Raw genomic sequence first — 24472 nt, 5'->3', positions numbered from 1 at the left:
GCTCCATCTAGCATGTCTGACCTCGCTAAGCCTCACTAAGCTGGATGAATCGCGACTTGACGTCATCTGGAAATATTTTACCACTGCTGAAATCCATCTCACGGCATTATGTGTTGATCATGTTTCCCATTGCTTTCTCAACTATCTATCATCCTATTCAGGATTGAAGAAATTGTATCTGGAGCCGGATAGACTTGGGTACAGCAATTTATCCGATGAAATGGCAGTGGTGTTTTATGATGGATGCCTGGACAATCATGTTCAGTCATTGCATGATTTACAGATCAAACCGGCCTACGAAGGGCTTTGGTGTATTGGTTTTCACAACTACGATTGCATCTCAAAGCTTACTGCCCTGCAGCACTTGGCGATGAGCATTTTTAGTTCGCCTGACGACAAAGGTGGCTACGATGGGGCTTTCCCTCCTATAGAAAACGCTGTGGTAAGTGATTGTCAATATCAATCACAGAATACGCTCATGTATATCATTCTTAGAGAGATATTCTGAACATGGTAATATCTTACACACCAAATATCAAAGATCTTGTATTATATCCGTCGGTTCCAGAGAGCTACCGTTGGCTCATTTGTGGTGGTAACTCAATAAAACACCGCCAATTTGTTTGCAACAAATTTGTACATTGTGCCAAGAATTATGTTGCTCCTCCGTCATGCACCCGTATTCCCTCTTTAACAGTCGGCTCAGGGACGGCAAAGACCGTACTTGTAGGAGAGCACTTATCTCAAACCTCAGGTTCAGCAGCGATGCGCTACGTTGACGGCATTCCAAAGGAACAAAGATAGGTACACATCTGTACAATTCCAATCACAATTTCATTTTTACCTGACAACTTGTCTGTAATTCCAAAGGGCTTCCATAATTGTCAATGTTTTGTAGAAACACTGAGTATATAGACGTCACAAGAGACCTGCTTCAGAAATTGGTTGAATGTGATCATTAAAGTTTTGTTCTTGAAGCAATAGGAGAGATACGACGCTTAGAAAAGCTACAGAGCCATACAGTGCACATATATGGTATGTTCAAGAATAGGTTGGCAAAAATAAACTATTTTTTTTTTTTTTTTTTTGGTGGAGCCTTTAGGATCCTGGACAATCAACAAGGTTGACCTCCAAGATCGGCTTTTTTTACGTCACACGTAGTGACGTTTAACCCCGGGGAAATGTCTTAGCACGCTCTGTGTGAGAGCAGTGTAGGACTGGGGAACCGTTTTCAACGGTTGCGTCCAGACGGACGCCCCTCTATACCCACTAAAACCCCGGCGGCTGTGAGCCAGTCATCACCCAGGTCTCCCTGGTTGAGTAGCACCCCCCACCAGGTTTTTTGAACCAGTGAGGGGTTGAGTGCTCTTTTTCCGTAGCGTCTCTCATTTGTTGAGAGGCAGTCGATTTTGAGTCGTCTGTTTATGGTTTGTATCCATTTTTGTCGGATTCCGTCGTCACTAATTATTTTGTCGTCTCGTGCTCCGTGTTCAATTTTCCACTTGCATCTCGTTTTCCAGATGAGGTGTGCGCTCTCAGATATCAGTATCGCGTAGAGCCTGTTCGCTCCCGTTAATGTGGTTCTTTTCTTTTCCGGATGGAAGTTTGCGAGGCCGCACCCAAGTATGTGTCCAATTTTTGGTTTTTTCCAGTCGAGTTTACGGAGGCTCCACAGTTCTTCGGCTGCTTGCCATACTGCTTCTTGGCCTGTCGCTCTGCACTCGGTGAGTATGTGTTCCATTGTGTCTGTTGTTTGGCAGACGTGGCAGTAGCCTCTGATTTCGTAGCCTGGGATCCGTTCCCAGTATTCGCCCACTTTGTAGGCATCGTGCATGGTTTTCCAGAGGAAGGCTCTTCCTCGGACTGAGATGTCTCTTTTCTTTATGGCCGCCCAGATCTGTTTATCTGTTGGCAGACATCTTCCTATTTCTTCTGCAGCGTATCGTGTCTTGTCTAGGTTGATTAGGGTTTGTCTCCTTGGTTCTACTTTTTCCTTTTCTCTTCTCATTATAGCTTTGTATGCGGTTGACTGGGACATTGCCTGTATCTTAATCCCAATTTGGTGTTGTGTGGTAGGTTGTTCCCTTGGTGGTTCATCTGGTCTGTCATTTCTTACTTCTCCGTGTGCAGGAGAGATCAGGTTTTGGGCCTCTTCGAGGGTCGTCCACTCATCTGGTTCGTCCTCGGTTATTGTCTGGAAAGTTGTTTGAGCTTTCCTCTGTCGTAGAAGGTTTAGTATTTCTTGCAGAATGTCTGCATCATGGTCCTTTGTCCACCCACAGTCTTCTAGGTGGTGAATTTGTTCATGGAGCATTTTTGTCAGGTGGGGTGATTTTGATTTGAAGTCAAGTTTAACGGTATGTTGCTCGTCGCGTAGTATGAGTTGGAGCAGGGTTAGCATGCTGCGTCTTGCTGTCTGCGTGGGGCCTGTTCTTTTAATGGTGAAGTTCTTTGCATTATTTCCTGCATACCAGGCTACTCCAGATGATGTTGCCGTCTCAGTGTTAGTGTTCTTACACGTGCTGGCTAAGTATATGACTTGTTTGTCTTCCGGGTCTGGTTCTGGTTCTGGTTCCTCCTCGAATACGGGGGGATAGGCTTGTACTTGTCTGTCTCCTGGTTCCGGCATGGGCGGCTTACTTCTGAAAACTCTCAGGTTGGACAGAGGTGTTCCGTCTGTTGAAGTTTTTGGATTGAAGATAACTGGCTTGTTTGTCATTATGTTCCGGTTGTTTGTCTCCACATCCTGTGCTGATAAGCCGGGGATGTCTTCTGCCTTCCTTGGGTCCCAATTTGGGAGCAGGATGTCCAATACTTTTGCAGCTGCCTCGCGACATAGTGCTGGGTTGTTGCAGCCGGCGGCTCTGTCTTCTTTACATAATGCACATTTGCAGTTTCTACGTCGCAGGTGGCCTCTACCGTTATTTCGGTGGGCAAAGGCCGCCATCTGGCCTGTCAGCGATATATGGTGGTTTTGCTGCTGGCATCTTACCCATTTGTGTGTTCTGTACGACCTTTTGTTCGGGTCGAAGCCTATGTGGTGCCAGATTGGCATTTGTTCCCTCATTTGTTTGCCTGGGTTCACGTCGTGGACTCCAACATTGTACTTTCTTGCTGTTGCTAGCATGTCTCGTAGGCTGTCTGGTATGTTAGGGTTACTTTGTAGTTTCGCTGTCCAGTTTTGCAGGAAGTAGTTGTCTTCTTTTGCAACATCGGGGACGTCAAAGGCCTGGTTTGCGTTTAGGACAAGGATTTGGTCTGCTACTTTAGCCCATCTCGGCCTATCTTTTGGGGGCTTTGTAAAGTTTCGGAGTTTCATGAGCTCTATGGCTTCGTTTCGCGCTTTTATATCTAGTAGGTTTCTGCCTCCCTCATTTATTGGTAGGCGTATTGTGTTAATATTTACGGTGGCGGATTTGTCGTCCCAGAAGAATTTGTGGATCTTCTTTTCAATCTGGTCAGCTACTTCTTTGGGCATACTTTGTACTTGGGCCTTGTATTGGGTGAGTCCCCCAACGACCATGTTTATGATTAGTCGGCGGCCTTCTTGGGTTGGATGGCTTCTTCCCCATCTCGCAAGTTGCTTATCGATTTTTTCAAGTGTAGGCGTCCACACTGACAGGTTTTTAATGTCGTTTCCAATGTAGGCTCCCAGGAGTCTTACTGGTTCTGAGTCTCTTGCTATTTTAATGCTTGGGTCAATGTGTGTGGTGTTGGACGGTTTAAGTTTTCGGGTGTCTATTACATTCTTACGGTATTGTGGTGATCCCGCTGGTATTATTACTGTCTTGTTCTGATTGAACTTTGCCCCCGACACTTTGCACCATTTCTGTAGGACACCAAAAAGAGTTTGTATGTCATCGTCTTTGCATAGGTAGACCGTCGTGTCATCAGCAAACAGGGTTGTAATCAACCTTTCTGTTTCTCCCTTGATTTTGAATCCTTGTAGAGGTGAGTCCCGGAGTAGTTGCGCTAGAGACTCTATTGCTAAGTTGAATATAAGGCAGGAGAGGGGGTCTCCTTGGCGGACTCCTCTGGTTATTTTGTACGGTTCGCCTATTTCTCCATTTATAATGATTACAGTTTCTCCATTTTCATATAGTGTTCTTACTGAATTTATAAAGTGCTGCGGGAGATTTAGTTTCTCCAGTGTTAGCCATATAAATTTGTGTTGTATTTTGTCGTATGCCTTCTCTTGGTCTAAGCAGATGATGACTCCATCCTGTTCTTCTGCTTCACAGTTGCTTAGCATGAGTCGAGCTAGTTCTGTTTGGTCTGTTATTGACCTTCCTTTCATAAATCCTGCTTGGTCGGGATGTACCAGAGTAGGTGCTACGCGGGAGAGGCGGGTTGTTAGTATTCTTGTGAAGATCTTATAGTCTGTGTTTAGGACCGTGATGGGTCTGTAGTTACTAATGTGGGTTTTATCCCCTTTTTTATATATGGGGCACATCCATCCTTTAGGGAAGTCGGACCCGTTGTCGAGTCCTCGCTTTTCTATGTCGTTGAAAACCTTGGTGAGTAGTGTAATAACGTCAAAGGTAGGGTTATTGTGTTTTTTGTCATTTTCGTGTTGTGCGATTAGCATCTTCCACAGTTCATGGGGGATGCCGTCTATACCCGCCGCCTTTCCATCGGGTAGGTCTTTGCAGGCTTGGCTGATCTCTTCCTTTTTCATGAGGGTCGCTAGGGTTGCCTTTTCATTGTTGGATAGTTTTGGTCTTAGGTGGCTTAGGACGTCATTATAGTCCTCGTTACTGGGGTTAGTGTCTCCTCCATCTCGTTGTAGGTTGTTGTGGTATGTGGTTGCAATTTTTGTCATCTCTCTTGTACTTCTGGTATACATTTTGTTTCCTGGTGTGGACTCTAGTGTTTGGAGTTGTGGTAGTGTATCCCGGGGCAGTCGGTCTTTATTTGCCTGTACCCAGAATTTTCCTATGCGCTCGCTCTCAAGCGCTCCTTTAACTGCAATGTTATCTCTCGTTTTTGTGTGACGGAGAGTTTCGAGTTGTTTTATTTTTTCCTCTATGGCTGCTAAGTCCGCTTGTATCATTTCTAGTGGTTTACCTGGTGTGTTATTCAATGTTTGCTTTAGGTCGTCTTTTAGCTTTGCAATTCTTGCGTCCATCTTAGGGGTTTCACGTCTGGAGAACTCACGCGTGAACTTTAATATGTCTATTTTCAGCTTTTTAAAAATGCTCTGGGGGGTGTCGTGTCCCTGTCTTATGTCAGCCGGGAGTGTGTCAATCTTTTCAAGTGCTTGTCTGCCTAGTTTTTTTATTTCTGTAATGACTTTCTTGTCTTTTATGAGGTAGAGTGGTATAGCCCACCTGCCTTTTCCAATGAAGGGGGAGCCGGGGCTTGTGAACTCCATAGACACCATTTGGTGGTCCGTTTTGATAGCGGTATGGTTTATTTCCCAGTTTCTGCTATGGTTAAATATCTGTTCGGATACATAGATTCTATCTATGCGTGATCTTGCTTGTGTAGCATCTTGCGTATATGTGAAGGCTATCGTGTTCGTGTTTGTGCGGCGCCATCCGTCTATAAGTCTGAAGTAGCTTTTAAGGTTTACTAAGCCATCCGTTTGCGTGTGGTTGTCTCGGTGCATGGGAAGGCGATCTATAGCTTCTTCTACCATGTTTAGGTCTCCCAGCATTATGTCAGGGATTGGTAGGTTGCGTGTATCCCATTCTGTAACTAGTTTGTCCCAGAACTCTGCATTTTCATTTGATGGGTTAGGTGCATAGACCGCCAGGATATTTATCATTGAGTCATTTTTCCATGGGAGGGTCATCAGTGTTGCCCTTCCTGGTATTACCTTTATGGTTTTTGCCTCTTTCCAGGCGGTTAGCTGTTTGTTTAGGATAAGGGCAACCCCTTTAGCATTTGGTTGGGTAGGGTCACTGTTGTTTAAGATGTGGAGTCTGCCCGGGAATTGCTCGTGGAGACTATCTACATCATCTGGCTTTAAGTGAGTTTCTTGAATCGCTAGGATTCCAATTTTGTTGTCTCTTATGATTTGGTTAACGTGACCCCACTTATGCCTTGTGTTGTTCGATCCGCCCCCTCTTATGTTTAGGGAGGCGATTTTCAGGCTACCTCTGGTTGTTTTCATGTGTAGCTTATGGTTTTGGACCCTAGGTTGAGTGGTCCGTCTATTATTTTGGTTCTGGGTTGGTTGCCTCTGCGGCTGGTGTGTTGCATTTGCATTAGCATTACTCATTTGTAGCGGTGGTCTTTGCTCTATGTGGGCACCCGGGTTTGGGGAGGCGGCCGTGGTTGACCTGTCTGGGCATTGCCCTACACTGGCAGGGTTTCTTGAGGATTGACTTATGTCGCGGTCCTCACCCTCCGTTTGTGTTTGCGGCCTTACGGCTGCGCTGAAATAGCATCTGTCTCCGTGAAATCCAGAACCTTCATTGGAGTGTAGACCGACAGTGGAGTCTCCAGTACCTCTGGTTTCTGAAAGGTTGGCAAAAATAAACTAGATATTCATGTGGATGGAGCCCTGTACGAGAAACCCGCAACTAAACATACAACCCGTAGTAACTGTTGAGTAACTGAATTTCAATGGAGTTGTCGGTAGCATTCAAACCAGTTAAATTGTATCTCTGAGAAGGGTATCAATGTCAGGGAGACCATCAGCGACTAATGAGGCTTGGATTGGTCGAACGACGAGCGCTAAACTTTTTTCAACCAAAACTTGGGAATTCTTCGGATTCAACGTCCGAATCGGAACACTCTGATTGAAACACGTGACTACCTACAGCTTCAAGTAACCCCGTTCGCTGGTTCGTAGGCTCGTGACCATCCTGTATATCGGATGTTTATGTGGATGGAGCGTCACGGTACAAGAAACCCACAAAAACATACAACCCGTAGTAGCCAGTGTTGAGTAACTGAATTGCAATGGAGTTGTAGGTAGCATTCAAACATGTTAACTTGTATCACTGAGATGTGTTATCAAGGTAAGGGAAGACGTTCAGTGATCAATGGAAATTTAGGCTTTCCTCGCTACAGGAGTTGAGGACGGGCGCTAAACTGATTCGACCACTTGGGATTTCGGATTCAACGTCCGATTAGGAATTCAAACACGTGACTACCTGTGATGCGAGAAGGTTGTTTCTATCGGCCTTTTACTCTTCAAAGAAACCGCAACTACATGCGTTCTAAGTCGCGATGGGCGAGACGATCAGCTTGTCCCCCAACTCAGGGGCCCTCAGTTTCGAACTATACACCGAAATCACCTCCTCGAATTTTCTTACCCCTGTCAAAACTTGAGGCTTGTTGTCTTTGTCGTAAAACATGGAGGGAAACGGAATTGAGATGGTGTCAGTTGTGCGCCGAGGTGTGTGGTATCGATTCGACTGATCTCTATGTCATGCCATACCGTGATTTTCAACGTCAATTCCAATCATGAAAACAGGTAGTATATTGCTCGAGCGAATGCCAACAGCGAGACTGGCCGATACATAAACGCCAATACTGCGGTGAGCTCTAGATATCATCTAATTGTTATATAATTTTCATATGTGCGCGGTTTTAGGTAAATCCAAAACTGATCGTGTTGACATAGAGTCGTACTGGCCATTCCTCGCCGTCCTTGTCGCGCAATTCAAAGAGGATACCAATTTTAACTCACACCCCGCCCTAACGCACCCAATTATCAATTCACCAAATCCGTTTCATCCATATCACCCCATCCTTAATCCCAGTGGGACTGTCTCCACAGAAAATATCCCGTCTGCATCTTCTGGGGTACCTACTGACCCTTCCAGTACCAATCCTTCCGGAAAATATCCCATTTCCTTCACAGATGGCATTCGTGCAAAGCCAATTGTACTCGGCGAAAAGCTTACGAGCTTCATACAAACCGATACTTGGTGGCCAACTGCGATCACCACTGCTGTGCGTAACAAGCTCCAACGCCGCATTGCAAACGAGGGACTTCTCCTGGTTACATATCTTTCAGTATGCCTCTCGCTGCTCTCTTCAATGTATACAACGACTGCAATACCAGACGACGAAGATGAAGACGAAACCCTTCAGCAAACAGGCCGGCGGAGGATCAGACTGACGTACGGAAACTCGCCCATCTCTGACTTTGGGATAGTGAATGGGTCAGTGCATGTTGAGGATACCGACAGGCTCGGGTATATTTTCTCCAAAGACAGCCCTGATGGCAAAGAAAAAAAAGGAGAGTACAGGTTGGGGCAGGACCCCGATGATCATTATCGCTTCTACTTTCAAACACTCTCTGGGAGCGAGTGGTATCTTGATCTTGGGAAGTACGCGTTGAACTCGTGTGTGCTGGTCCAGGCCCAAGAATACTGCACTGGAAATTGGGGTAGATTTAAAAGGTACGATGGCGACGTGTCAGGCATGTTCTATGGCAAGGAGTATGAGAAAGAGGGTGGGCTTGATAATTTCAAGCTACGACGGCGATTCTCCATCCTTCGGAACCCAAGGGCTCATGATATTGTCCAGTGGAACGATCAAGATGCCGACATAGCAAATATCATGACTCTCATTCAGGAGATCAAGGGTGGCGAGGAATGCACATCCTGGGAGAGGGAGACGATGCTCGATTTCCTCCCGGATGCAGTGGAACTCGTCCATCTCAACGTCGCACACAGGGACTACTTGAACTTTCCAAAGAAACCTAAGATTGCTGTTGACCTAGATCCAGATGAGCAAAGTCTTGTGGAGTATACTGGCAAGGCGAAGGAGAATGTTTTCAAGATGACGGGTCAATGGCAAAAAAGACACAGAAAGGGTAAGAGTCCAAAAAATCCACTTGAAGCAGCCTTTAGAAATTCTTTCAAATAAATGTTACTTTTGATGATGTTTCTCACTGATGAAGTTGGTCACCTGAAGCGGTTCTCTTAGCAACGCCGAACAGAGCTCTCTCCAAGTTGTATGTACCGACATACTCCATCAAAGAGTCTGACATGAACTATCTAAGGTTCTCAGTTCTGAAAGGTCTGGTTTCCCACATTTTTTTCAATTCACCGCTCAAATTGACTGTGCCGATAGCTATGTGACTCGACTCGGAGTCCATCAAGCCCAAAAAAGTGCACACTTCATATTATATTTGTCGCTTGCGTTCATTTACAATGAAAAAACCATGCGAGACGGTGATTGTTGTCAATGTCACATGTTGTTATTGTTCGACATTTCCCAGATATTTGATGCATCGCGTAGAACGGGAGTTCTCAGCAGTTCTGTGATCCCTCCTCAACACTGCAAAACCTGGGTGCATACTTTTTCTTTCTATGGCTGGGGACAGCTTACTCTGGACCGCAGAGGACGCAATGAGGCTTTTCAAGCATAACATTCGCTTGTACGAATGCCATCATTTGTCTACTATGTTGCTCTGTTCTAACAAAAATTACCAGCAGCATGAGTTTGCCTCCAGATATACGAGTATCTCTACTGGTCTTCGTCTTCGTATCGGTACTCATTCAGGTTACAACTTATGTTTCTGGAAGAAATCCAGGAAACCAACGCGAAATGGTATCGATCTCCCAAGGCAGTGCTCCTACCTCTAGAGCAAGGGTTAGGAACCATATCTCGAGTTACGGTGGACGTACCATATTGGGGTTTATGGTGGCACGTTTCTTTGGCTCCATGGCTCTTCTTTCTGCGTCTTTGGCTACCCCTTGGCAGGATTGTGAAGTCATTTATCGTTGGAAGGGATATACCCTTTGTCTTTCATATACATTTCCAGTCGTTTTTGTGAGTAAAATTTACTGTTACCTCAAGTTATAGTCAACTCATTGGTTTCAAGTTTTACTCCAGTGTATTGGGAATAATCGCGCTAGTGTCGAAGGATCAAAGTCGCCTAGCTACTCGATTGAACATCGTCCTCTTGCTTTTAGCGATGTGCGTCTACACCTATCGCGACATTTGGCCGTTGGCTACATACGACCAGACCCCGGCAGATGCTGCTGAGGGTCACATACTTTGGTCAAAAATCAGTCTTCTCGCTTTTATAGCCATATTCATTCCGTTGTTTTGCCCTCGTCCTTACATTCCTGTTGACCCCAAGGTACCTCAATCTGTTTAAACCGGTTAATTTGCTGACGTTGAATCTGTTTAGAACCCAATGCCTATACCGAATCCAGAACAGACATCCTCATGGATCTCACGAGTCACGTATACATATATCGACTCCGTCATTCTTCTGGCCAATAGAGTGTCGCACCTTAGCTATAAGCAGCTCCCGCCGCTCTCGGACTACGATGCGGCAAAATATCAAGCGCAAGAAGCCTTTCCGGTACGCCTTTAATTAGCGAGTAGTACCTTGTCGATTGAACAATGAAACAGCATCTGGATACCTATCGTGGGGCCAAACGACGACATCTCTTTTTTGGAATGGTGTACCACTTCCGTAAGAGGGAGCAGTTTGTAACTCTCAATCGCGCTTGAATTTACTGATTCTCTGTTCAGGCTGGCAATTCTTTGTCCAGTGTTGCTGCCTTGTTGGCTCCTCCTTCTCTAGTTTCTTCGGTCCCATTGGAATCAACAAAACTCTTGCGTGAGAGCTTGGATCATTTTCTCATACTTATATCAGTACTCACACGAATCAGGTACATGGAAACTGGCGGAGCTAATGCGACGGTCAAACCTTGGTTATGGATTCTTATGATCCTCATGGGACCCGTGTTCAGATCTATGTTCCAACATTGGGACCTATATATTGAGACGGTGATACTTGTGCGTACTCAGGCAGTCCTCACTCAGCTTGTTTTCGAGCATAGCTTGCGTATAAGGCTCAAGGCTGAGGCTCCCAGCAACACAACCGCTGTATCTGTTACTGACAGCGTGAGTGATGATGAGGACGTCGAAACTATTGCAGACGACAGTTCTGCGGAAGGCTCGACTGTTCAGGCCTCAACCTCACGCACAGCCTCTAGTAAGGACGGTTCTTCAACGCCTGTGTCTGTCAAGGGGAAGTCAAAGGCCACGGACAAGGAGCAGGCTAAGCCTTCTGCTCCGAAAAAGCACGCCGGGGATGCTGAGAACTTACTCGGAAGAATTAATAACCTCGTCACCAGTGACCTCGATAGTATCGTCGATGGCGCTGAATTTCCCAATTTGCGTGAGTGCTGTTCGTTATAATTGTACAATTCCAAGTTTACAGAGCGGCGCCCAAGTTATTTATATACCTTTGCAAATCACGTTTTCCATCATCTTTTTGAGCAAGGTACTTGGTTGGAGGTAAGGCGCATAGTCACCACCTAACTCACCATCCCAGTTCACTGTATTAAATATTTGTTAGCGCCCTTGTGGGTCTCATCACCTTGCTCGTTACAAGTCCCCTCAGTGGTTACATGGCAAAGTGGGTCAACAATGTACAGGAAACTAAAATGAAAAAGGTCAGACATGACTCGACCTTCTTTTATGCTGCAAATGCCAATAAATTAACTTGATAGACTGATGCGAGAGTTCAAACAATTACCGAATGTCTGCGCTTCATCTTACTATGCTGTTCGAAACTCACAAATTTTATAAAGCAATAAACGTCATACGCATGATCAAGTTATTCGGATGGGAAAATAGGATGTCTCGCAAATTGGACGAAACGAGGGAAGAAGAACTTCGCTGGATATGGAAGATGAAGGTGAAACGCTCATTCTTTCATCCGTAACCTGGATCTAATTAACAATGGCTTGCAGATATTGAGATCATTGAATGGTGCCCTCAGGTAGATGCCAGTTTTCCTTTATTGACAAACAAACCCTGACCTTTTAAAGCACTATCATTCCGTCTTTGGCCATGTTGTTAACATATGCTGCACATACCGTCATCATGAAAGAAAATTTGACTGGTATGTCTTGACTTGGCCTCGCTTTGATATAAATATTTTACCTCTTTCTGCATTTCAGCGTCGAAAATTTTCTCTAGCATGGCTGTGTTCTCCATCTTGCGGGACCAAATTGGCCAAATTTCTTGGCAAGCAACTACAATCATTGAAGGTTCGCTCTTATCACTGCGTTTGTTGTTAAGATTGGGTTGGAAATCACAGTTTTCTGGCAGGCAAAGTGTCACTCGATCGACTCACGCATTTCTTGCACAACACCGAGGTCCTTGATAGATTTACGAATTCGGACAAACCTTTGGCAAGCGGTATTGCTCTGCCCTTGGAAGGCGAAAATGCCGAGCAACTTGAGATTGGCTTCCGTAATGCCACTTTTGCCTGGTCGCTCAAAGATGCGGATGGAACGCTAACTCCTTCAAGTCGAAGCTACAGGCTTCGTGTACGAGACACATTACTATTTAAGCGTAATTGTATAAATCTTATCGTCGGACCAACGTGAGCTGAGTTCGTTATCTCACCATTAAAGCATTGTTATTTACATTATTCTAGTGGGTCAGGTAAAACGTCAATAATCATGGCTTTACTCGGCACGTTTCAAATTCTGTTTTCACTATACATTTTTTGACACTTTAACAGGAGAGATGCATTTTATACCAACGGGCCCCGACTCATGGTTTAACCTTCCTCGCCTAGGGGGTGTAGCTTATGCAGCCCAAGAATCGTGGGTACAAAGCACAACTATAAAGGAAAACATTCTATTCGGTTCACCATACGATGAGGAGAGGTACAAGAAAGGTTTGTTTTTCTCTCTAGGCTTATTGATATCAAGTTTTTTACATGCGATAATCCTAGTTATATATCAATGCGCATTGAAACAAGATCTGGAATTGTTTGAAGCTGGAGATGCGACAGAGGTTGGTGAACGCGGGCTGACTCTCAGGTAACTAGACCTATCTCTCTTGATAAGCCCTTTTTTTATTATTAAACATTTATTGTATCTCCAGCGGTGGTCAGAAGGTGCACACACATTTACTAATGAACCATAGACCTACCCTTAAACAAGTTGTTGCTTAGACAAGAGTGACGTTGGCACGCGCTATTTACTCATCAGCGGATATCGTCTTACTGGACGACATCTTCGCTGCTTTAGACGTTCATACGTACGTTCTTTGTGGGCCTCTGCAAACCTTGGCTAACCCAGTTGGCAGGTCAACCTGGATATTAAATCGGTGCCTTCGGGGAGACCTCGTCAAAGGAAGGACAATTATCCTCGTAGTAAGTATTTCGCATGACAGATTTTCATACGATATGGTGCTGAGGATTAAAACAAAATAATATCAGACTCACAATATTGCTCTCGTGGGCCCTGTTGCCAAGTTTGTCGTATCAATTAAATCAGATGGATCAATAAGCTCTGCGGAAACCGTCACCGATCTTGTCGAACTGGCTCCTGAAATCGAGCAGCTTGATATTCCTGATCCCACCGAAGGCGTTTCAGCCTCCGTAAATGCATCAGGTGAAGGAAAACTTGTTGTTGCAGAAGAGATTGCACAGGGACACATAACCTGGCGTTCACTGAAATTGCTTGTATTTTCCCTGGGAGGGAGACACCCCGTTTTATTCTATTTGGCATTAACAGTGATGCTGTCTGCCACCCAAGTAACGGCCATCTTGCAGACATGGTTTCTTGGCGTATGGGGTGCTCAGTATGAGTCTCGTGCGCCTTCAGAGGTTTCTCTTCCATAGTAGGTCAAATTCGATATGTTGGCCGTATTTTCTTCAGATTTCTGATCCATTTTCAAGCTACTTGGGCATGTTTTCTACGCTCATTTTTGGCCAAACATTTTTATCATTTGGGATGATCATATTCTACAACTATCGCACTGTTGTTGCGTCGCGGGTTATCCATGCCGCACTGATGGAATCAGTGTTTGGAAGTACATTCAGGTTTGGTGTCTATTATTCTTCCTCATAGTGCGTCGATAATCCATTGCAACTGCGATACAGGTGGTTGGACGAAACACCCATCGGACGCATCATCGCGCGATGCACACAAGATATTCGTACCGTGGACACTAACGTGGTTCAGTCATTCCTATGGGTCATTGACCAAATAATTGGGCTGATTAGCAAGCTCGGTGCTATTGTCCTTTTCACTCCCATCTTCGTAATTCCCGGTGTTGTCGTTGCGATTGTCGGGACAGTTTTGGGAAGTATGTACCTGAGAGCGCAGCTTTCGATTAAACGGGAAATGAGGTACGCAAGATAACATTCAAGTTCGTTTCTAGTCTAGAATTAGACTCCTAGCAATGCTCGATCGCCTTTACTTGCTCACTTTAATGCAGCAATTCATGGTCTAGGTGGGCAATACTCTTTGAAAGGACGGTTTGTATACGTGTGCTAACGGCATCAAGTTTCGATTCGCGCATACGGAGCGCAACAAGCTTTCAAAGCAGAATCACTCTCTCGTATTGACCACTTCTCACGTATTGCACGGTCATCTTGGAACGTCAACAGATGGGTTGGCCTCCGTACAGATTTCCTGGGCGCATTTTTTACTGCCTCCCTTGCATTCTATCAAGTATACATTCAAAACACCAGCGCATCAGATACAGGATTCTCTCTCAACATGGCCATCGGTTTCTGCACATACATTTTCTGGCTTATTCGGATATTCAATAACTTTGAAATCGAGTCTAACAGGTAGTGCATCGTTTAATGATATTTTAACGCAGAACTGACGGAGCACCTCTTAAAGCTTGGAGCGTATCCAGAGTTACATTGACATTGACCACGAGCCCAAGGCAACCTCTACGGGAGTGCCACCAGCATCCTGGCCTACGAGTGGGGACTTGCGTGTGGAAAATTTGACAGCTCGATATTCACAGGTGAGTACCATGTTAGAGTTCTAGTGCACTCCTAATCCGAATTACAGACAAGTCCAGAAGTACTACATGGTCTATCGTTTCACATACATTCTGGAGAAAGAATTGGCATCGGTACCTTTAAGTACCTATCCATAATAACGTATTGCTAATTTATATCAGTCGGTAGAACAGGTAGTGGGAAGGTAATCAGGTTTCAATCACAATTGGGTCCCGACTGACCATTTACCTTAGAGCTCATTGACGCTCGCGCTTCTTAGATGCATTCTTACCGGCGGAAAGGTTTATTTCGACGGGCTACCAACCGATGAGATTAACCTTGAAGCTCTTAGGTCCAGTATCACTATCATCCCCCAAACAGTATGCACATTTATTTGACCCAGTTTCACACTCACTAAAATTCAACGGGGGTAGCCGGAACTGTTGAGTGGTACACTACGTCAAAATCTCGATCCATTCGAGCAACATAGCGATGCAAAGCTTAACGATGCATTGCGATCCGCAGGACTGTTCTCGTTGCAGGAAGAAGCAGGAGAAGCTCGACTTACACTGGACAGCAAAATTGCAGGCAGCGGTAGTAACCTATCCGTGGGTCAGAGGCAGATAATTGCTCTAGCTAGAGCTATGGTTCGCGAGAGCAAGCTCCTTATCCTTGACGAAGGTGAGTTTACATCAATGATCAGCAATTGCTGATGTTAACTGAACATACTCGTGAATGTCTAGCGACATCTGCCATTGGTGAGTCGACCTTGTCTTTCTGAACATGCCTCCAGACTATATCATTTTTCTAGATTATAAAACGGATGAGATTATCCAGAACACTCTACGTACTCGACTTGACGCTGGTGTTACAGTCATCACTGTTGCACATCGACTTCAGACCATCATAGACGCGGACAAAATCATGGTTCTTGATAATGGCAACATCGTAAAACCTCTATTCATGTTTCATCTTCATCGATAACTAATAACCATTCTTAGGTTGAATTTGGCGCTCCCCAAACATTATTAAGAAATGAGAATGGTTTTCTGAGAGCAATGGTCGATGGAAGTGGGGATAAAGAGAAGTTGTACGAACTTGCCGGGGGCGTGTAGCTTTTCCGTGCCTCTGCATTCGGATTTGGAGGGTGCACAAGGTATACCAGTAACAACAAGGTACTATGAAAATGGTTCATTCCGATTTTCTATTTTTCAACGACAGAAAATACAAGAGAGTAACAATCTATTTCGCAAAATCCTAAAGTCAAGAAATGTCACATCGATCTACCAGCAGATTCATGAAGAATCTCTCTGAATACCTTGGGCACATCGTAACCAGCATGCACAGTCTCAAAGTGGTTCTTGAGATCATCCTGACGAGAGCGACCTGTATCACACATAGTGCAATAGTACCACACATTTGTATGAGTCTCTGCAATGTGGCGGTTGAGGTTACCCTCTCCAACTTTAACAATGCAGCCATAAATTGGGCATACGACCGAATTCTGGTCTCTAGTTTTTTTTCGGCGATATTCATGTGCTTCGGCGAGATGCTTTTCAAGCGCTTTTATCCCTTTCGATGCCGCGGTGCACCCGGCCAGGGGACATGGGATCATCGGCAAGTCCTCGGCCCCGAAACTCACGAGGCCGTTGGGGTGCGTAGAACCACTCGTTGGAACGTCACCCAGCGTTGCTCCAGTGTTTGGGCGGAGGGCACGGGCGCGCGAATCCGAGGCACGCATTGTTACTTGGAACGCTCCTTTGATTGAGTCAACAGTGCTCAATGTTGGTCTCACTTTGACCTTTCGTCTAGGTTTTTTGACCTTTTGGTTGTTTTCTACTGACGAACTTGTGTTGGCTTGAGTGTCTTGGATAAACGAGTCGATGTTGTCCTGAGCAAGTCGACTATTTGAACTCCCTACTCTCTGGTAAGGCAGTGAATGGTTGGGTTGTCGGTGTGAATGCCGCACAGGTCCCAGCTGATCCAGCGCTGGAGCACTGGCTGACGCTTGATACCCTTGCAGTGCCGAACTATACTGGGGCTCGGTATTGAGTGGTTGGTAGTCGTTGCTCACATCGGGCTGGTTTTGAACGTTGGAGTACAGAGCATACTTGTTGAGGAGATCCTCATTACGAGCAAAGGCCATCAAAGGAGGCCATTCCGCGTTGAATAATACCGGGGCTGCTTCTATTTCCGGGAATCCATCGTGGTTAGCATCAGTCATGGGAGGACGAGGGGTATTACGAGGAACGGTCATCGAAAGAGGCCATTCCGCGTTGAATAATGCCGGGACTGCTTCTATTTCCTGGAATCCATCGTGGTTGGCATCAGTCATGGGATGACGAGTGTGCCAACGGTTAAAATCCTGGCTCTGCTGTGAGGTTTTAGCCAAAGAGGAGTTGGTAGTGTCGGGTATATTCTCCTGCTCTTGAACCAGAATTTGGTCGCTCCTATCGTGCAAGGGTTGTCGAGAAGAACTAGATGCCACTGAGGTGTTCGGAATGTTATGAGAGGAGCTATAGGGGCCTTGTTGAGGATAGTTAGAGTCGTACCCAACGGGCGGCTGATTTGATTGAAAGCTTGATACGAACGACTCGTAGGAGTAGTTCATCGTGCTCGAAGGTATCAGCTTGTGAGAGGGTGAAAATATGGGGTCAACACTTCCACTTACTGGCCAGAATTTATACTAGAGGCCTTGCGCGTTGAACGTACGCCAAGTCCTACACATAGACGTCCTCAGGTCAGCAAATGGTAAGCGCCGGGGTGCTTTGTTTGGCCTAATAGAGTTTTATGTTGGTGGCCTTTCGCCCTGGAGACATGATTTTCTTTATTTCATGGAATATATATCAAGGCCACACGTTGTAGTTTATGTAGATCTAAACTTTGGTCCATGACAATGCTGCTCGAAGCGCATTGAACTTCCGAATGAGGAACCCGGATAACCGCCTTTGTTGATTGATGTAGGGCCACTAGGAAACTCAATGCGATGTCATACAAATCTAGATTCGAGTAAGTCGGGATCGCGGATCAAATATAATTATGGAGGATTTATAGAAGAATCTCTGCATTTCATGGGTGCTATGACGTCCAATCTGTTGACATCTCAGATACCGTCTTTATCATCACGAAGCAAAGACAAACATGTTGTGATGTTCTGCAATAGAGATTTCGATTTTGATGCGTACTGTCTTTGGAAGCATTTTCGTTCATTCCCTTCTGAAACTCGAGGACGTTGCGACCCTGCCATCGTGTCTCCTTTTAGACAGAATATAGTGTCCACAAATTGTTGCATAAACAAGTTGAAACGTCAGATACTCCGTACGTACGCCAAATCCGGTGACAAAGAGCCGAAAGAAGTGAGAAAGATAAAGCTACGCAAGGCTCGCGCCTTGCTCAAAGAAAATTGGAGAGAATTGTTATGCAAAGGATAGGGGGCTTGCATGCCGGATATTGACCAGATCAACAGGGAATGTCAGAGTAGATTCATTCAGAGGTGATCCAGTAACGCGATTCAGAGCCTCTGGTCATCAGAAGCGTGGGAAGACGCCAAATTGCCTCAGAATCGGAAGCGCTGAATCGTCTCTGAATCATTGAAGTAACTCCGGCGCTGCCTCTATGAATTCAGTCTTTAATAATTTGTTCCATTTGTAATCTACAGATTTTGAAGCCATTTGAAAGCCTCTTAAGGATGTTTCCACCATATGTATTATGTGTTAGAAACATTGAATTGATCAGAATCCTCCCTTCTCTGTGTGCATTCAGAACACGGAAATTCAGGAAAGAAACTGGTCTCAGCAGCAAATATATTATATTCCATATTTCTGAGTAGAATGTATGACATGTAAGTTGAAAATTGCAGAAACAAGTCTTGCTATTCCGCTTTAGGATTAAGAAAGGGAAGAAGTTGTAATGAATATTTCTATCTTATCTGTAGATGATTTCGGCTGCATCCTCATCATTGAATTTTCGAGCCAAAACATGTTATTTTAACTACCAGAACTACTAAAAACAATTATTTCTACACTTGATATGTAGTTCGACGGGGTACCGCAGAAAAACCGGTTTGCAGATGTCAACTTCTCATTAATTAAGTTTATTTGAGCGCATATTACTTACCCAAATCATCCCGTTCCTTTAAGGTATCGAGAGGCGGCCTACTTGGGTAGCTTTAGGACCCTGACAATCAATCAAATTTCATGGCCAAGTCCAATCGTCCTCCTATTGGTTCGGGCGTCTGCGACTCTGCGCCGCGCCGGCGGCATGCGGTCACGATCACGCAACCCCTGACTCGTGGCCTCTCGTGGCTTGCGGGTCGCAGTCGTGGCGTACCATTTGAATTTTGGCGTTCACGACCGCGACTTCGACTTCGACCACGACCACGACCACGAGCTCAGTGCATGGCCCCTTAGCTGCCGTTTTTCCCAACTGTCTTCTGCTGTCTGCTGCTTTCCCCACACCACACACCAACTCTCCTAATCAAATTCTGAAGATGTACATCGGTGCCGCTTCCTACGCCTCATTGTTTGCTACTGCGTTCAGTGGCAGCGGTGCTGTGCCACAGCCGTCACAACTACCCCTTCCAGCCTCATTGTCGTCGCTGCCATCGTCGGTAGGGAAACTTGGATCGGATGTAGGACTCGGTAGTGTTGCAACGGTGCTGCGCCTCGACGAAGAGACGGGGCAAATGCAGATCGACAAAATTTTTCACGCAGTGTGTACGCGTCGTCTACTTTCCAGTTGTTTTTCTATTCAGTACTGAGATTGTGTTGACATGACCATCTTTGCGCTTTCCTATTTAGGGGCCTTCATACTGAGCGTGTTCGATGTGGTGAAGAATTGGGCTGTGTGCTGGGGACCATCTTTGGGTGAGTGTGAACTTTTCTGATTCTGTAGGGCGCATATATGCTCTCTTCTTCACTTTGAAAGATCGTTAATACTAAAACTCGTCGTACAGATTGGATTTCTGAAGCGCTAAGCACTTCCTATACTTTCGGTGAGCACACTCAATACAATTCTTTTCCCAGTCTGGAAGATTAAACACCAAAACCCAAACTTTTGCCATCCCCCTATATCTTTCTTGTCAATTCTAGTTCAAAATCACCCTCACCCATTCCACATCCTCGGCTGGACGGTGTTCTTTGGGCCTATAATCGTTCTCATTCCATGCTTGCTATTAGTCGAGCTGGTGATCATCGTAATTTTTCATCTAGAGTCATTTTTGCACGGGCAAAGTGGAGGTGCGCTTACACTCTTTTCTTTTCTCTTCTTGCACTCAACCCCCGGGACTAACAGAAACAATTCCTGACCGCCTCGACTTTCTCAAAGACTACTTCATCGAGACGCGCGAATCTGTGTTTGCAACTGTCGAGCGATGGACCGCAGCGTTCAACCAGAAAACCGTCGCGCACCCTGCACTTCTCGGTGTACGGCTACTCGGAGCTCTGTTGGGCGGCTGGGTGCTAGCTGGGATTTGGAGCGGGTGGTAGTGCGATGACGAAGGGTGAGGGATGAAATAACGACGACGACGATAGATTCCCCGGCGAATAGATAACCATAAGTTATAACGACACGCATATCCTCACCATTGAAATATGGAATATCACTCGCATTTTGTTAGAGCTCAAATTGAATAACGACTCGACAGTTGGGCTAGAGCGCTTGCGGTATAACTAAAATTCTAGAAAATCTTGTTCTTGTTATCTCGTCCTTTGTTCAAGTTACTGTTCTATCTCCACCTCTGAGGCCTATGTGGATTACACCGGGAACCTGTTTATCAGCTTCAAAACAAATTAACAAGGGCTTGAAAGACGCTCATGTGGATTTTCTTATACTCAAGGTTCCGGGCATGGTTAGTTCTCAACTACCACTTCTTACGTCGATCATTCATTTTTCTGCTGTAGGGTTTGGCCCCTGTTGAAATGTTTTAGACAAAAAGGCCTATCACCTACTCAAAAAACAGTCAAGTTCAAAGCAGTGTTGAACATCAACAAACCAATGTACTTACAGTTACAAGCAACCGTAATCACGTGACAATCTAACGACCAAGCAAGCGCAAATACGTGCTCGAGATCGTTCAGCAGTCAGTGCTTCAGTGTTCAACGTAACGTCGACGACCACGGTGCGGGTGAGAACGCTGTCCATGGGCGAATACACGAAAACCATAATCCCTTAATCTTCGCGAACAGGATATCCCCTTGCTTTAATACTCTTTGGGCCTTGAACCTAACACCAAAAAACCCCGGTCAATAGCTATGCAAGCGCCTCCACCAAAACCAAAAGTCCGCACGAGCCAGGGGACACAGACGGGGGTGTATAAAATCGACACGATAAAGGCAAGCTGGCTTTTGCTTTAACCCTCGACAGAGCTTATGCGAATTAAAAGGATATCGCGGACTCGTTGAACATTGTCATTTCAGACAGCGTCGCGTCAGCGCTGGCGAGCGATGTAGAGTATAGAATTAACCAGGTTATTGAGGTGCGTCGTCCATTATTCTCAGATCCCCCTTCCAATGCCCAACAACGCCACAGGAAGCAGCCCGCTTCATGCGCCACGGCCGACGAACCCTGCTCACGACCGCCGACATCGACCTCGCCCTCCGCACACTCAACATCGAGCCTCTCTACGGCCACACACCCTCTACATCCTCATCTTCATCCAGCGGCTTCCGCCGTGCTCTGCCCTTTCCACAGATCCCCGCCGCGGGCCCTGTGTACTTCCCCGAAGACGAGGAGATCGATTTTGACCGTGTGCTGCGAGAGGAGAAGATCGCGCTGCCTAGGGGTGTGAGCTGGACAGCGCATTGGCTGGCTGTGGAGGGTGTGCAGCCGCTTGTGCCCGAGAATCCGCCCGCGGTGCCGCGCGAGAGCGACGGGGACCCGCTGGCGAAGGGGGACCTCCTCAAGCCCAACGGCGTGGGTGCCGCGGCGCAGCCACCGGTGGGTGGTGCAGGTGTTGCGGCAGGCGCACCGATGCTGGCGGTGAACGGCGACGCGAAGAAGGCGGGTGCGGCGCAGCAGCAGCAGCAGCTCGTGAAACAGGTCTTGTCCCGCGAGCTGCAGTTGTATTACGCGCGTTTGACGGCGTCGTTGCTCCCGCCTAGTGCATCGGACCACGCGAAGCGCGTTGCGGCGCTCGCGAGTCTGCGGCACGACGCTGGGCTGCAGGCGTTGCTGCCCTACCTGGTACGATGGGTTGGTGAGGGTGTTGTAGGTGTGCTCAAGGAGGATGCGCCAGCGGAAGGAGAGGGCAAGGTGTTGGACGTGCTTTTGGATGTTATCGGCGCGATATTGGATAACAGCACACTATTCGTCGAGCCTTACGTGCGTATTCGTTATAATCTACAGCAAATCCCCAACTAAACAAGTCTCGCACAGCTGCACCAAATTCTCCCGCCCATTCTCTCCATCCTCCTGCACTCCTCGCTTCCACAAACACACACCACACACCTCCGCACCTCCGCCTCGCAGACGCTCGCGAAGCTGCTCACGCAGCACTCGACCACGTACCCCTCTCTCTCACCGCGGATAATGAAGACGCTCCTCCTCGCGCTGATTTCACCAGGGAAGAGCACGGGCACGCGGGAGGGCGCGATTCGCGGGCTGGTGGGTGTGGGGAAGGAGGCGGTGAGGAAGGGCTTGGTCGAAGGTGGCGGTGCGCGCGTTGTCGGTGCGGAGTGGGAGAAGGAGCGCGAGCGCGGCAGGCCGGCGCAGGGACTTGTGAATTCCGTCATGGTGCGTTTGTTTGCGTGTAACTTCTCGTTTGTTTGTTTTTGTGCTGAGAATTTGCGATTTTTGTACGTGTAGGATGCGCTGAGGGTGTTGCAGCCCCCGCCGTCTGATGATATGTCAGACGCGCTGGATCCTACGCGAGACAGCGAGCTCATAGCTAAATTGCATGATGTCCTTGGCCCATTCTTCGCGAGACAGGTTATGAGTGATGCGGCGTGGGCAAAGGAGATTCTAGGGGTGTCTTCATAGTTGTTATCCTTCCCTCTCTCCCTGCGGACGCTCGGATTGTATTGTTATTGCTGTATTCCCTCCCCCTTTTCTTTTTTCCTTTTTTTTGTTTTCAGTCTTTTTGTTTTTTGTTTGCTTGTATCTTGGGTGCTGTGTAGCGTTGTGCCGGTGAGGTATTGTGTGCATGTCTGAAGTTTGAAAACTACCGGCGCTTATTTAATTATTCCTCCAGCAATGGGCGTTTACCGTCTACCATGTGCTTTTTTTTGTGTGTTATGTTATTGCCTCTGAGGGGGAGACCCCTCCCTTGGCCTAGTGCTGCTATTCTACCTATTAGCTCCCTGAGCCTGGTGAGAACCTTCTTCGGTTCGCGTTTGCCTCCCAAAGGGCCCTCACCGTGACGTCCCTCTACTGGATCCAGCTCTTCCCCAAGCTGTTTAACGCGACACCTCCGGTTTCATTTTTGGGTAGTTCTCTCTTCCTCGTCTGCTCCTTCTCTCTCTCTTTCTTCCTTTGCGCCTACCATGTGCTTATAAAGTTAAGAGTTGAAGACGGTAATGAGCCAAGTTTCTACTATGCAGGCCAAGTTGAATCTATCAGCCGCATCATGCACATTCTCTGTTCTTTCCTGTTTTTTGAAGTAGAAAAAGCACTGATGAAGGCAGGGATTTTTTTATTGATTCCTAGCTGAACTTGAACAAAACGTGCAGGTAAAGTCAACTTATAACAATTGAGTATGGTTTGTACGGTTTCTTAGGAATTCATTTCATTCGAGATTTTAATGTGAGTCGGCACGTCTTGTTATCTTTCCACTTGATACCGATCTCGAAATAGGGTTTCAATGGATATATGACTCCGTCATTAATTTTCATGTACCCACTCGCAAAGTGCCGAACTTCGAAGGCAAGCTCCCTGTCTGTCTAATCTACATTCTAAATTCTAAATTTCGAATGGCGACTATCATTTTTATTTATGATGGTTTTATCTACTAAGATGAGCTGGGCTTTCCATCACCAATCCATAGTAAAACGAAGTGATGAGAGCGTACGTAGAGGATAAATAGGCCACGGGCCAAGCACTCTCTGGACACAAGATATACTGCACTTTCCATTCTCATCCACAGTTGCACTTGCGAGTCACCGTGTTACCCAGTCCGCACGGCTTCTTGAACGCGCATGCGGCTGAGAGCCGCTAACACACTCTGTAATTTGCTGACCAACCATGTACCAATAAAAAAAAAGATCCCATCCGGACCAATCTTCGCCACCATGATCGTCGCAAGACTAAAAACTCGTTTCCCTCCATTTCGAACCGACCTCCTCGGCATTGGTCTTAACTTACTGACAAGGGAGGTCATCATTTAACATCATCACACCTAAAAATACCTACTTTAGTAACCTTCCCGCTGAGCAGATACCATTTTTGAATAGATTTGTATTAAAAATTTGAATTTATCAGAAAATGAATGTGTCAAGCACCGGAAGTATTGATTTCGTCCTTTTGTCATATGTCAGTAATGTCAGTGAAATACCGCAGGCTAGGTGGGCTTACTCACCTGTGCGTGTCCCCGTCCCCACCGAGCCTTCGGAAGGTCGCATCTGCTATTATCTTGGTTCATCACAAATGGCTTTCAAGAAAGAAATAGACAGTATCCCAGACCCGGGGTGTTCTTCATTCAATATTCGATCCCCAGTTGATCTGACGATCCTCCTCCTTGCAAAGTGCAAATCATTCACTTCATTGTGCCCCGAGTACTCAGTAACGTTAACGGGCCCGCTCAGCCCGCTATATTCTTTCACTCAAAGGTCTACGGAATCGTTATAC

General features: G+C 46.3%; 6 protein-coding genes across 6 annotated transcripts; 4 read left to right on the top strand and 2 right to left on the bottom strand.

The window, feature by feature from the left end:
• Positions 1-1231: 1231 nt before the first annotated feature.
• On the bottom strand, positions 1232-3523 carry JR316_0007354 (uncharacterized protein; the record flags this gene model as incomplete). The annotated part of the gene is made up of 1 exon (XM_047893097.1): positions 1232-3523. One exon carries the CDS (start codon positions 3521-3523, stop codon positions 1232-1234), a length of 2292 nt encoding a protein of 763 aa, XP_047748379.1.
• A 3642-nt stretch (positions 3524-7165) lies between these two features.
• Positions 7166-8832, top strand: JR316_0007353 (uncharacterized protein; the record flags this gene model as incomplete). The annotated part of the gene is made up of 3 exons (XM_047893096.1): positions 7166-7351; positions 7430-7493; positions 7550-8832. 3 exons carry the CDS (start codon positions 7166-7168, stop codon positions 8830-8832), a joined length of 1533 nt encoding a protein of 510 aa, XP_047748378.1.
• A 684-nt stretch (positions 8833-9516) lies between these two features.
• Positions 9517-15807, top strand: JR316_0007352 (ATP-binding cassette transporter abc4; the record flags this gene model as incomplete). Its single annotated transcript, XM_047893095.1, has 32 exons — positions 9517-9741; positions 9794-10054; positions 10106-10282; positions 10333-10409; positions 10456-10476; positions 10551-11107; positions 11163-11226; positions 11288-11384; positions 11442-11472; positions 11523-11652; positions 11763-11836; positions 11895-11984; positions 12046-12322; positions 12377-12414; positions 12464-12622; positions 12680-12767; positions 12832-12844; positions 12902-12987; positions 13036-13102; positions 13169-13572; positions 13631-13774; positions 13835-14083; positions 14135-14187; positions 14242-14530; positions 14586-14715; positions 14763-14826; positions 14875-14897; positions 14947-15072; positions 15127-15373; positions 15436-15450; positions 15504-15640; positions 15694-15807. 32 exons carry the CDS (start codon positions 9517-9519, stop codon positions 15805-15807), a joined length of 4527 nt encoding a protein of 1508 aa, XP_047748377.1.
• Positions 15808-15965: 158 nt separating this feature from the next.
• JR316_0007351 (uncharacterized protein) lies at positions 15966-17303 on the bottom strand (the record flags this gene model as incomplete). Its single annotated transcript, XM_047893094.1, has 1 exon — positions 15966-17303. One exon carries the CDS (start codon positions 17301-17303, stop codon positions 15966-15968), a length of 1338 nt encoding a protein of 445 aa, XP_047748376.1.
• A 1878-nt stretch (positions 17304-19181) lies between these two features.
• On the top strand, positions 19182-20178 carry JR316_0007350 (uncharacterized protein; the record flags this gene model as incomplete). The annotated part of the gene is made up of 5 exons (XM_047893093.1): positions 19182-19407; positions 19492-19557; positions 19647-19685; positions 19783-19929; positions 19985-20178. The coding sequence occupies 5 exons, from the start codon at positions 19182-19184 to the stop codon at positions 20176-20178; spliced, it is 672 nt and encodes a 223-aa protein (XP_047748375.1).
• Positions 20179-20943: 765 nt separating this feature from the next.
• Positions 20944-22669, top strand: JR316_0007349 (Transcription initiation factor TFIID subunit 6; the record flags this gene model as incomplete). The annotated part of the gene is made up of 5 exons (XM_047893092.1): positions 20944-21024; positions 21075-21167; positions 21221-22012; positions 22067-22423; positions 22496-22669. The coding sequence occupies 5 exons, from the start codon at positions 20944-20946 to the stop codon at positions 22667-22669; spliced, it is 1497 nt and encodes a 498-aa protein (XP_047748374.1).
• Between the last annotated feature and the right edge of the window lie 1803 nt (positions 22670-24472).

Source organism: Psilocybe cubensis, chromosome 6 (assembly GCF_017499595.1).
Source record: "Psilocybe cubensis strain MGC-MH-2018 chromosome 6, whole genome shotgun sequence".
Classification (NCBI taxonomy): domain Eukaryota; kingdom Fungi; phylum Basidiomycota; class Agaricomycetes; order Agaricales; family Agrocybaceae; genus Psilocybe; species Psilocybe cubensis.
This window is presented reverse-complemented; position numbering and strand designations above follow the sequence as displayed.